Below are 13,368 nucleotides of genomic sequence, written 5' to 3' on the forward strand. Positions count from 1 at the left end.
ATCCAGATGGCCTCTCTCTATGTTACCCATGTCAGTGATCCAGATGGCCACTCTCTATCTTACCCATGTCAGTGATCCGGCTGGCCACTCTCTATCTTACCCATGTCAGTGATCCAGCTGGCCACTCTCTATCTTACCCATGTCAGTGATCCAGATGGCCACTCTCTATCTTACCCATGTCAGTGATCCGGCTGGCCACTCTCTATCTTACCCATGTCAGTGATCCAGCTGGCCACTCTCTATCTTACCCATGTCAGTGATCCAGATGGCCACTCTCTATCTTACCCATGTCAGTGATCCGCCTGGCCACTCTCTGTCTTACCCATGTCAGTGATCCGGCTGCCCACTATCTTACCCATGTCAGTGATCCAGATGGCCACTCTCTATCTTACCCATGTCAGTGATCCGGCTGGCCACTATCTTACCCATGTCAGTGATCCAGATGGCCACTCTCTATCTTACCCATGTCAGTGATCCGGCTGGCCACTCCCTGTCTTTCCCATGTCAGTGATCCAGATGGCCACTCTCTATCTTACCCATGTCAGTGATCCGGCTGGCCACTATCTTACCCATGTCAGTGATCCAGCTGGCCACTCTCTATCTTACCCATGTCAGTGATCCAGATGGCCACTCTCTATCTTACCCATGTCAGTGATCCAGATGGCCACTCTCTATCTTACCCATGTCAGTGATCCAGATGGCCACTCTCTATCTTACCCATGTCAGTGATCCAGCTGGCCACTCTCTATCTTACCCATGTCAGTGATCCAGATGGCCACTCTCTATCTTACCCATGTCAGTGATCCGGCTGGCCACTCTCTGTCTTACCCATGTCAGTGATCCGGCTGCCCACTATCTTACCCATGTCAGTGATCCAGATGGCCACTCTCTATCTTACCCATGTCAGTGATCCGGCTGGCCACTATCTTACCCATGTCAGTGATCCAGATGGCCACTCTCTATCTTACCCATGTCAGTGATCCCGCTGGCCACTATCTTACCCATGTCAGTGATCCGGCTGGCCACTCTCTATCTTACCCATGTCAGTGATCCGGCTGGCCACTCCCTGTCTTTCCCATGTCAGTGATCCAGATGGCCTCTCTCTATGTTACCCATGTCAGTGATCCAGATGTCCACTCTCTATCTTACCCATGTCAGTGATCCGGCTGGCCACTCTCTATCTTACCCATGTCAGTGATCCAGCTGGCCACTCTCTATCTTACCCATGTCAGTGATCCAGATGGCCACTCTCTATCTTACCCATGTCAGTGATCCGCCTGGCCACTCTCTGTCTTACCCATGTCAGTGATCCGGCTGCCCACTATCTTACCCATGTCAGTGATCCAGATGGCCACTCTCTATCTTACCCATGTCAGTGATCCGGCTGGCCACTATCTTACCCATGTCAGTGATCCAGATGGCCACTCTCTATCTTACCCATGTCAGTGATCCGGCTGGCCACTCCCTGTCTTTCCCATGTCAGTGATCCAGATGGCCACTCTCTATCTTACCCATGTCAGTGATCCAGATGGCCACTCTCTATCTTACCCATGTCAGTGATCCGGCTGGCCACTCTCTATCTTACCCATGTCAGTGATCCGGCTGGCCACTCACTATCTAACCCCATGTCAGTGATCCGGCTGGCCACTCTCTATCTTACCCCATGTCAGTGATCCGGGTGGCCACTCTCTATCTTACCCATGTCAGTGATCCGGCTGGCCACTATCTTACCCATGTCAGTGATCTGGCTGGCCACTATTTACCCATGTCAGTGATCCGGCTGGCCACTCTCTATCTTACCCATGTCAGTGATCTGGCTGGCCACTATCTTACCCATGTCAGTGATCCGGCTGGCCACTATCTTACCCATGTCAGTGATCCAGCTGGCCACTCTCTATCTTACCCATGTCAGTGATCCAGCTGGCCACTCTCTATCTTACCCATGTCAGTGATCCAGATGGCCACTCTCTATCTTACCCATGTCAGTGATCCAGCTGGCCACTCTCTATCTTACCCATGTCAGTGATCCAGATGGCCACTCTCTATCTTACCCATGTCAGTGATCCAGATGGCCACTCTCTCATACATCAGATTGAGGATCATGATGATGACGAAGTTGATGCAGGAAGCGGTGACGGAGGTGGCGAGCTGCGGGGTGATGAGGGAGCCCACCATGTGGATGTTATTGGTGGGGCTGTCCTTCATGATGCTAGCGAACGCAGCGTACACCGCCAAACGGTAGGCTATCACCCCGATGATACACGCTATGATCAGGGAGATCTGAGGGACAGGAGCGGTGGTAGAGAGGAGACAGGAGACAGAGGGAGGAACGAGGAGAGAGGAGACAGGAGACAGAGGGAGGAACGAGGAGAGAGCACAGGAATCTGTCAAGGTTGTGGTCACTTTCGTTTCAATGCAGTCAATTCAGGACGTCAACTGATATTTATTGACTGAATTGAATAGGAACTGACCCCAACCATGACTGTATATACAAATACAACAAAAATACTAATACATTATAAATACATATGTTCACAGACACACAGACAAATCACCACCAACAACACACTTCAAAACACAACAGTGTGGTGCAAACTCATTAAAGATCTAATCCCGAGAGAGGAGGCAGGAGAAGGGAGGAGAGAGGAGACAGGAGAGGGGGGAGAGAGGAGGCAGGAGAAGGGAGGAGAGAGGAGGCAGGAGAAGGGAGGAGGGAGGAGAGAGGAGACAGGAGAGGAGAGAGGAGACAGGAGAGGGGAGGAGAGAGGAGAGGGAGAGGGGGAGAGAGGAGACAGGAGGAGGGGAGGAGGGAGGTGACAGGAGAGGGGAGGAGAGAGGTGACAGGAGAGGGGAGGAGAGAGGTGACAGGAGAGGGGAGGAAAGAGGTGACAGGAGAGGGGAGGAGAGAGGTGACAGGAGAGGGGAGGAGAGAGGTGACAGGAAAGGGGAGGAGAGAGGTGACAGGAGAGGGGAGGAGAGAGGAGACAGGAGAGGGGAGGAGAGGAGACAGGAGAGGGAGGAGAGAGGAGACAGGAGGAGAGAGGAGACAGGAGAGGGGAGGAGAGAGGAGACAGGAGAAGGGGAGGAGAGAGGAGACAGGAGAGGGGAGGAGAGAGGAGACAGGAGAGAGGAGGCAGGAGAAGGGAGGAGAGAGGAGACAGGAGAGGGAGGAGAGAGGAGACAGGAGAGGAGAGAGGAGAGGGAGGAGACAGGAGAGGAGAGAGGAGACAGGAGAGGGGAGGAGAGAGGAGACAGGAGAGGGGGAGAGAGGAGACAGGAGAGGGGAGGAGGGAGGTGACAGGAGAGGGGAGGAGAGAGGAGACAGGAGAGGGGGAGAGAGGAGACAGGAGAGGGGAGGAGAGAGGTGACAGGAGAGGGGAGGAGAGGTGACAGGAGAGGGGAGGAAAGAGGTGACAGGAGAGGGGAGGAGAGAGGTGACAGGAGAGGGGAGGAGAGAGGTGACAGGAGAGGGGAGGAGAGGAGAGAGGAGACAGGAGGGGGAGGAGAGAGGTGACAGGAGAGGGGAGGAGAGAGGTGACAGGAGAGGGGAGGAGAGAGGAGACAGGAGAGGGGAGGAGAGAGGAGACAGGAGAGGGGAGGAGAGAGGAGACAGGAGGAGAGAGAGGAGACAGGAGAGGGGAGGAGAGAGGGAGACAGGAGAGGGGAGGAGAGAGGAGACAGGAGAGGGGAGGAGAGAGAAGACAGGAGAGGGGGAGAGAGGAGACAGGAGAGGGGAGGAGAGAGGTGACAGGAGAGGGGAGGAGAGAGGTGACAGGAGAGGGGAGGAGAGAGGTGGCAGGAGAGGGGAGGAGAAAGGTGACAGGAGAGGGGAGGAGAGAGGAGACAGGAGAGGGGAGGAGAGAGGAGACAGGAGAGGGGAGGAGAGAGAGGAGAGACAGGAGAGGGGAGGAGAGGAGAGAGGAGACAGAGGGAGGAGAGAGGAGACAGAGGGAGGAGAGAGGAGACAGGAGAGGGGGGAGAGAGGGAGAAGGAGAGGGAGGAGAGGGAGACAGGAGAATGGAGGAGAGAGGAGACAGGAGAAGGGAGGAGAGAGGAGAAAGGACACAGTAGAAGGGGAGGGAGAAGAGAGGAGACAGGAGAGGGAGGAGAGAGGAGACAGGAGAAGGGAGGAGAGAGGAGACAGGAGAAGGGATAGAGAAGAGACAGGAGAAGGGGGAGGGAGGAGAAAGGATAGGGAGGAGAGAGGAGACAGGAGAAGGGATAGGGAGGAGAAAGGAGACAGGAGAAGGGGGAGGGGGAGGGAGGAGTCAGTAGAAGGGAGTGGGAGGAGACAGGAGAAGGAGTGGGAGGAGTCAGTAGAAGGGAGTGTGAGGAGACAGGAGAAGAGAGTGGGAGGAGACAGGAGAAGGAGTGGGAGGAGTCAGTAGAAGGGAATGGGAGGAGACAGGAGAAGGAGTGAGAAGGAGGAGGGAGGAGTCAGAAGGGAGTGGGAGGAGACAGGAGAAGGAGTGAGAAGGAGGAGGAAGGAGTCAGTAGAAGGGAGTGGGAGGAGACAGGAGAAGGAGTGAGAAGGAGGAGGGAGGAGTCAGGAGAAGGAGTGAGAAGGAGGAGGGAGGAGTCAGGAGAAGGAGTGAGAAGGAGGAGGGAGGAGTCAGGAGAAGGAGTGAGAAGGAGGAGGGAGGAGACAGGAGAAGGAGTGAGAAGGAGGAGGAAGGAGTCAGTAGAAGGGAGTGGGAGGAGACAGGAGAAGGAGTGAGAAGGAGGAGGGAGGAGTCAGGAGAAGGAGTGAGAAGGAGGAGGGAGGAGACAGGAGAAGGAGTGAGAAGGAGGAGGGAGGAGTCAGCAGAAGGAGTGAGAAGGAGGAGGGAGGAGTTAAGATGCAGAGTAAACCATCATGAATAAAAGCTCACCCAGAATATGACGGTGGCTCCAGACAGGAATGTACGAGCACACTGGGATGTTATGGGTAAGTATGGCTCCATCTCCTACAACACCGGACAACAACATGCATAGTCAGTCAGCATGGTTACAGCTGTTAGTCTCCAGACCACCAGGGGGCAGTACCAACCAACACATAGCAGCTTGTTGTCATCATCTCAAACTACTGACCTGGGCCCAGAACAGTCCACGGACCACTGCAGCAGTTTCCTGGTGAATCCAGGCTTTTATTAGCCTGGGCCCAGATAAGTTTGTGCTCATAGTCAACATCTATGGTTCTAGTCATTGTTGGTACCATGACTATAACAATTGGCTATACAGCAGAAAAACTGATCTGGGACCAGGCTCTAAAATCACCAACCACTAAGGTTGTGTTGCTGTTTTAGCATTGTTAATTCATGACAGTTAAGTCCCATGATGCATCAGGTAAAATGATGCAGTCAGCATCAGATATCTTCCATCCAGACATGAGCAATCAACACAAGCCAGGCCTGCCAAATCCCTCCACATCACTTCACACTGGCATTCCTCTTCCCTCTGTGCCAGTCTTACCCACAGCACCACGGTGGCCCAACACAGGAGCATTTTGCCCACTTGTTCAGCTGCTGTCCTGTCAAGGACCAACTCCATCTCCTATAGTACAGTTACAGACAGGTGGGGTGAGGAGGTGGAGGGTGAGGAGGTTGAGGGTGCGGAGGATGTGGAGGAGGTGGAGGGTGAGGAGGTTGAGGGTGGGGAGGATGTGGAGGAGGTGGAGGGTGAGGAGGTGGAGGGTGGGGAGGATGTGGAGGAGGTGGAGGGTGAGGAGGTGGAGGGTGGAGGTGGAGGGTGGGTGGGTGGGGAGGTGGAGGTGGAGGGTGAGGAGGTGGAGGGTGCGGAGGATGTGGAGGAGGTGGAGGGTGCGGAGGAGGAGGGTGGAGGGATGAGGATGTGGAGGAGGTGGAGGGTGAGGAGGTGGAGGGTGGGGAGGATGTGGAGGAGGTGGAGGGTGAGGAGGTGGAGGGTGGGGAGGATGTAGAGGGAGGTGGTGGGTGAGGAGGTGGAGGGTGGGGAGGATGTGGAGGAGGTGGTGGGTGAGGAGGTGGAGGGTGGGGAGGATGTGGAGGGAGGTGGAGGGTGAGGAGGTGGAGGGTGGGGAGGATGTGGAGGAGGTGGAGGGTGAGGAGGTGGAGGGTGTGGAGGTGGAGGGTTAGGAGGTGAAGTGTGTGGAGGGTGAGGAGGTGGAGGGTGAGGGTGAGGTGGAGGGTGGGGAGGATGTGGAGGGTGAGGAGGTGGAGGGTGAGAAGGTGAAGGGGAGGGTGTGGAGGTGGAGGTGGAGGGTGTGGAGGTGGAGGGTGAGGAGGTGGAGGGTGTGGAGGTGGAGGGTGAGGAGGTGGAGGGTGTGGAGGTGGAGGGTGAGGAGGTGGAGGGTCAGGGCCCAGGAACAGACTCCTCTCATTAGGAGGTGGAGGGTCAGGGCCCAGGAACAGACCCCTCTCATTAGGAGGTGGAGGGTCAGGGCCCAGGAACAGACTCCTCTCATTAGGAGGTGGAGGGTCAGGGCCCAGGAACAGACCCCTCTCATTACGGAGGTGGAGGGTCAGGGCCCAGGAACAGACCCCTCTCATTACGGAGGTGGAGGGTCAGGGCCCAGGAACAGACCCCTCTCATTAGTAGGTGGAGGGTCAGGGCCCAGGAACAGACCCCTCTCATTACGGAGGTGGAGGGTCAGGGCCCAGGAACAGACCCCTCTCATTAGGAGGTGGAGGGTCAGGGCCCAGGAACAGACCCCTCTCATTAGGAGGTGGAGGGTCAGGGCCCAGGAACAGACCCCTCTCATTAGTGGAGGTGGAGGGTCAGGGCCCAGGAACAGACTCCTCTCATTAGGAGGTGGAGGGTCAGGGCCCAGGAACAGACCCCTCTCATTAGGAGGTGGAGGGTCAGGGCCCAGGAACAGACCCCTCTCATTAGGAGGTGGAGGGTCAGGGCCCAGGAACAGACCCTCTCATTAGGAGGTGGAGGGTCAGGGCCCAGGAACAGACCCCTCTCATTACGGAGGTGGAGGGTCAGGGCCCAGGAACAGACCCCTCTCATTAGGAGGTGGAGGGTCAGGGCCCAGGAACAGACCCCTCTCATTAGTAGGTGGAGGGTCAGGGCCCAGGAACAGACCCTCTCATTACGGAGGTGGAGGGTCAGGGCCCAGGAACAGACCCCTCTCATTAGGAGGTGGAGGGTCAGGGCCCAGGAACAGACCCCTCTCATTAGGAGGTGGAGGGTCAGGGCCCAGGAACAGACCCCTCTGATATCAGTTGCGAGATCCAGACATTAAGGATTCACTGTGGAATAGTTCCAATACAGGCTGGGCACCGGTAGGTGGACGACTCTTCAATCAGACATATCAATCAATATCATACAGTACGCCACCATGGCACATGCATGTTGCATTTATAAACTATGGAAACTGGGCTACAATTTACTAAGAACATTTATAACTGAATATTATTAATTTGGAACATCATGTCGCTGGCCACAACCTTGCAAAAAATAAATACATCTGCAAAGACCCACTTTAATTTTCTAAGCAGTGTTATGTATATATAAACCTAGAAGGCAACACTAGCACCTATGTGATGCGGTTGAGTCGATAGGCTGGTACACTTGTACTCTGGCCCTAACCCCTAACCATAACCCCTAACCCCTAACCATAACCCCTAACCCCTAAACATAACCCCTAACCCATAACCATGAACCCTAACCATTACCCCTAAACATAACCATAACCCCTAACCATAACCTCTAACCCCTAACCATAAGGCCTAACCCCTAACCATAACCCCTAACCATAAGCCCTAACCCCTAACCATAAGCCCTAACCCCTAACCATAACCCCTAACCACTAACCATAACCCCTAACCATAATCCCTAACCATAAACCCTAACCATAAACCCTAACCCCTAACCATAACCCCTAACCATAAACCCTAACCCCTAACCATAACCCCTAACCATAACCCCTAACCATAACCCCTAACCATAACCCCTAACCCCTAACCATAACCCCTAACCCCTAACCATAACCCCTAACCCCTAACCATAACCCCTAACCCTAACCATAACCTCAAACCATAACCCCTAACCATAAACCATAACCTCTAACCCTAACCCCTAACCATAACCCCTAACCCCTAACCATAACCCCTAACCCCTAACCATAACCCCTAACCCTAACCCCTAACCCCTAACCATAAACCATAACCCCTAACCATAACCCCTAACCATAACCCCTAACCATAACCCCTAACCATAAACCCTAACCCCTAACCATAACCCCTAACCCCTAACCATAACCCCTAACCATAACCTCAAACCATAACCCCTAACCATAAACCATAACCTCTAACCCCTAACCCCTAACCATAACCCCTAACCCCTAACCATAACCCCTAACCCCTAACCATAACCCCTAACCATAACCCCTAACCATAAACCCTAACCCCTAACCATAAACCCTAACCCCTAAACATAACCCCTAACCCTTAACCCTTAACCCCTAACCATAACCCCTAACCCTAACCATAACCCCTAACCATAACCCCTAACCATAACCTCTAACCCCTAACCATAACCCCTAACCATAACCCATAACCCCTAACATAACCCCTAACCATAACCCCTAACCCCTAACCATAACCCCTAACCATAACCATAACCTCTAACCCCTAACCATAACCTCTAACCCATAACCCCTAACCATAACCCCTAACCATAACCTCTAACCCCTAACCATAACCCCTAACCATAACCCCTAACCCCTAACCCCTAACCATAACACCTAACCCTAACCATAACCCCTAACCATAACCCCTAACCATAAACCCTAACCCCTAACCATAACCTCTAACCCCTAACCATAACCCCTAACCCCTAACCATAACCCCTAACCATAACCCCTAACCATAACCCCTAACCATAACCTCTAACCCCTAACCATAACCCCTAACCCCTAACCATAACCCTTAACCCCTAACCCCTAACCATAAACCCTAACCATAACCCCTAACCATAACCCCTAACCATAAGGGGTTAAGAGACAGAAAAACACCTGTGTGACGCGGTTTAGTCTGCGGGAGGTACACTTGGTCTCGTATTCTGGTCGAAGCTGAAGCTGTTGCTGCTCTTCCTCAAAGTCCACCAGGTCCCACTCGTACTCCAGCCGGGCCTGTCGACGCTTCCAGAACTCCAGGAACAGAGTCACTGCAGAAGGACAGGATGAGGAGACAGAGTTAGGCCAAGGGTGTGGAGGTGGAGGGTGTGGAGGTGGAGGGTGAGGAGGTGGAGGGTGAGGAGGTGGAGGGTGGGGAGGTGGAGGGTGTGGAGGGTCAGGGCCCAGGAACAGACCCCTCTCATTAGGAGGTGGAGGGTCAGGGCCCAGGAACAGACCCCTCTGATATCAGTTGCGAGATCCAGACATTAAGGATTCACTGTGGAATAGTTCCAATACAGGCTGGGCACCGGTAGGTGGACGACTCTTCAATCAGACATATCAATCAATATCATACAGTACGCCACCATGGCACATGCATGTTGGGTTTATAAACTATGGAAACTGGGCTACAATTTACTATGAACATTTATAACTGAATATTATTAATATGGAACGAACATTTATAACTGAATATTATTAATATGGAACATCATGTCGCTGGCCACAACCTTGAAAAAATAAATAAATCTGCAAAGACCCACTTAAATTTTCTAAGCAGTGTTATGTATATATAAACCTAGAAGGCAACACTAGCACCTATGTGATGCGGTTGAGTCGATAGGCTGGTACACTTGTACTCTGGCCCTAACCCCTAACCATAACCCCTAACCCCTAACCATAACCCCTAACCCCTTAACATAACCCCTAACCATAACCCCTAACCATTACCCCTAAACATAACCCCTAACCATAACCCCTAAACATAACCCCTAACCATAAGCCCTAACCCCTAACCATAAGCCCTAACCCCTAACCATAACCCCTAACCATAACCCCTAACCCCTAACCATAAGCCCTAACCCCTAACCATAAGCCCTAACCCCTAACCATAAGCCCTAACCATAGCCCCTAACCACTTAATATTCACAGAGACTGTCACTTAATATTCCCAGAGACTGTCACTTAATATTCACAGAGACTGTCACTTAATATTCACAGAGACTGTCACTTAATATTCACAGAGACTGTCACTTAATATTCCCAGAGACTGTCACTAATATTCACAAAGACTGTCACTAATATTCACAGAGACTGTCACCACTTAATATTCACAGAGACTGTCACTTAATATTCACAGAGACTGTCACTTAATATTCACAGAGACTGTCACTTAATATTCACAGAGACTGTCACTTAATATTCACAGAGACTGTCACTTAATATTCACAGAGACTGTCACTTAATATTCACAGAGACTGTCACTTAATATTCACAGAGACTGTCACTTAATATTCACAAAGACTGTCACTTAATATTCACAAAGACTGTCACTTAATATTCACAGAGACTGTCACTTACCCCAAATCCCCATGAATATGGCAAAGAACACCGTCCCCACGTTGTCAAACATATGTGATTGCTGATAGAAGAAAAAAAACAAAGACCACGTTCATTGACTTGACCTGAAGTTCTGGTCATTAAAATGAACATATCACAACAGTGTCGGTCTGTGTACAGTCTCATCATCTTCACAGTGTAATTATAAAGCCTGGACTTCTTACCCAGGAGGAATTACACGTTGAGTTGAGTTTCCAGTAGCCACATTTCTTATCACACAGTGGACACATAATGATGTTGCCTCCAATCTCCTCACTACAGATTTCTTTACTGAAACAAGATGTTATTTTATTTTTTTTAAAAACAAACATGATATTCTCATAACAAACTGCAAACCATTTTTTCCAGGAAACATATATTGAAACATATATTGAAACATATATTGAAACATATATTGAAACATATATTGAGGGATGGATTCCTGGACACGGAATCCCAGACATACAGTAGATTCTCCATTCAGTATGCCTTTCAGTCCAGCCAACGGCTTCACTGTGTCTGGGAAACCAGCCTTTCAGTCCAGCCAACGGCTTCACTGTGTCTGGGAAACCAGCCTTTCAGTCCAGCCAACGGCTTCACTGTGTCTGGGAAACCAGCCTTTCAGTCCAGCCAACGGCTTCACTGTGTCTGGGAAACCAGCCTTTCAGTCCAGCCAACGGCTTCACTGTGTCTGGGAAACCAGCCTTTCAGTCCAGCCAACGGCTTAACTGTGTCTGGGAAACCAGCCTTTCAGTCCAGCCAACGGCTTCACTGTGTCTGGGAAACCAGCCTTTCAGTCCAGCCAACGGCTTCACTGTGTCTGGGAAACCAGCCTTTCAGTCCAGCCAACGGCTTCACTGTGTCTGGGAAACCAGCCTTTCAGTCCAGCCAACGGCTTCACTGTGTCTGGGAAACCAGCCTTTCAGTCCAGCCAACGGCTTCACTGTGTCTGGGAAACCAGCCTTTCAGTCCAGCCAACGGCTTCACTGTGTCTGGGAAACCAGCCTTTCAGTCCAGCCAACGGCTTCACTGTGTCTGGGAAACCAGCCTTTCAGTCCAGCCAACGGCTTCACTGTGTCTGGGAAACCAGCCTTTCAGTCCAGCCAACGGCTTCACTGTGTCTGGGAAACCAGCCTTTCAGTCCAGCCAACGGCTTCACTGTGTCTGGGAAACCAGCCTTTCAGTCCAGCCAACGGCTTCACTGTGTCTGGGAAACCAGCCTTTCAGTCCAGCCAACGGCTTCACTGTGTCTGGGAAACCAGCCTTTCAGTCCAGCCAACGGCTTCACTGTGTCTGGGAAACCAGCCTTTCAGTCCAGCCAACGGCTTAACTGTGTCTGGGAAACCAGCCTTTCAGTCCAGCCAACGGCTTCACTGTGTCTGGGAAACCAGCCTTTCAGTCCAGCCAACGGCTTCACTGTGTCTGGGAAACCAGCCTTTCAGTCCAGCCAATGGATTCACTGTGTCTGGGAAACCAGCCTTTCAGTCCAGCCAACGGCTTAACTGTGTCTGGGAAACCAGCCTTTCAGTCCAGCCAACGGCTTAACTGTGTCTGGGAAACCAGCCTTTCAGTCCAGCCAACGGCTTAACTGTGTCTGGGAAACCAGCCTTTCAGTCCAGCCAACGGCTTAACTGTGTCTGGGATTAACCTGTGTCCGATTTTTAGGCTGGGGGGTATGGGATAGTGCCTAGGATTTTTAGGCTGGGGGTGTATGGGATAGTGCCTAGGATTTTTAGGCTGGGGGTACGGGATAGTGCCTAGGATTTTTAGGCTGGGGGTATGGGATAGTGCCTAGGATTTTTAGGCTGGGGAGGTACGGGATAGCGCCTAGGATTTTTAGGCTGGGGGTATGGGATAGTGCCTAGGATTTTTAGGCTGGGGGTATGGGATAGTGCCTAGGATTTTTAGGCTGTGAGTTAAGGGGTAGGGGATAGTGCCTAGGATTTTTAGGCTGTGAGTTAGGGGGTAGGGGATAGTGCCTAGGGGTTGAATTGGGATTCAGGGGCCCTCACCTCCAGACGTTGTCATCGAAGGTGAACAATCCATAGAGAAAACAGATCAGGCCGACTACCGCAGCGAAGAACAGCATCTCAGTGTAGAAACCCAGCCAGGCAAAGTAGATCCCAATCTTCTCCCCGTAATACTTCCTGTTATGGGAAACACAACCAATCAAACATCTTCTCCCCGTAATACTTCCTGCTATGAGAAATACAACACAACCAATCAAACATCTTCTCCACGTAATACTTCCTGTTATGGGAAATACAACACAACCAATCAAACATCTTCTCCCCGTAATACTTCCTGTTATGGGAAATGCAACACAACCAATCAAACATCTTCTCCCCGTAATACTTCCTGTTATGGGAAATACAACACAACCAATCAAACATCTTCTCCACGTAATACTTCCTGTTATGGGAAATACAACATAACCAATCAAACATCTTCTCCCCGTAATACTGCCTGTTATGAGAAATACAACATAACCAATCAAACATCTTCTCCCCGTAATACTGCCTGTTATGAGAAATACAACACAACCAATCAAACATCTTCTCCACGTAATACTTCCTGTTATGGGAAATACAACACAACCAATCAAACATCTTCTCCCCGTAATACTTCCTGTTATGGGAAATACAACACAACCAATCAAACATCTTCTCCCTGTAATACTTCCTGTTATGGGAAATACAACACAAGCAATCAAACATCTTCTCCCCGTAATACTTCCTGTTATGGGAAATACAACACAAGCAATCAAACATCTTCTCCACGTAATACTTCCTGTTATGGGAAATACAACACAACCAATCAAACATCTTCTCCACGTAATACTTCCTGTTATGGGAAATACAACACAACCAATCAAACATCTTCTCCACGTAATACTTCCTGTTATGGGA

General features: G+C 51.3%; 1 protein-coding gene across 3 annotated transcripts in view; it reads right to left on the reverse strand.

The window, feature by feature from the left end:
• Positions 1-13,368, reverse strand: part of LOC112235172 (anoctamin-5) — a 74,802-nt gene that overhangs the window by 11,586 nt on the left and 49,848 nt on the right. For 2 of the 3 annotated variants that reach the window (XM_042301933.1, XM_042301935.1), the window contains 6 exons: positions 12,472-12,606; positions 10,645-10,750; positions 10,442-10,502; positions 8,981-9,132; positions 5,452-5,532; positions 2,052-2,280 (listed from right to left, as the gene is read on the reverse strand). In XM_042301933.1, coding sequence (XP_042157867.1) covers positions 2,052-2,280; positions 5,452-5,532; positions 8,981-9,132; positions 10,442-10,502; positions 10,645-10,750; positions 12,472-12,606 — 764 coding nt within the window. Of the gene's footprint in view, positions 1-2,051; positions 2,281-4,871; positions 4,947-5,451; positions 5,533-8,980; positions 9,133-10,441; positions 10,503-10,644; positions 10,751-12,471; positions 12,607-13,368 lie in introns of all 3 variants that reach the window. The other variant, XM_042301934.1, reaches the window with a different exon arrangement.

This window comes from Oncorhynchus tshawytscha, linkage group LG19, assembly GCF_018296145.1.
Source record: "Oncorhynchus tshawytscha isolate Ot180627B linkage group LG19, Otsh_v2.0, whole genome shotgun sequence".
Taxonomy (NCBI): Eukaryota; Metazoa; Chordata; class Actinopteri; order Salmoniformes; family Salmonidae; genus Oncorhynchus; species Oncorhynchus tshawytscha.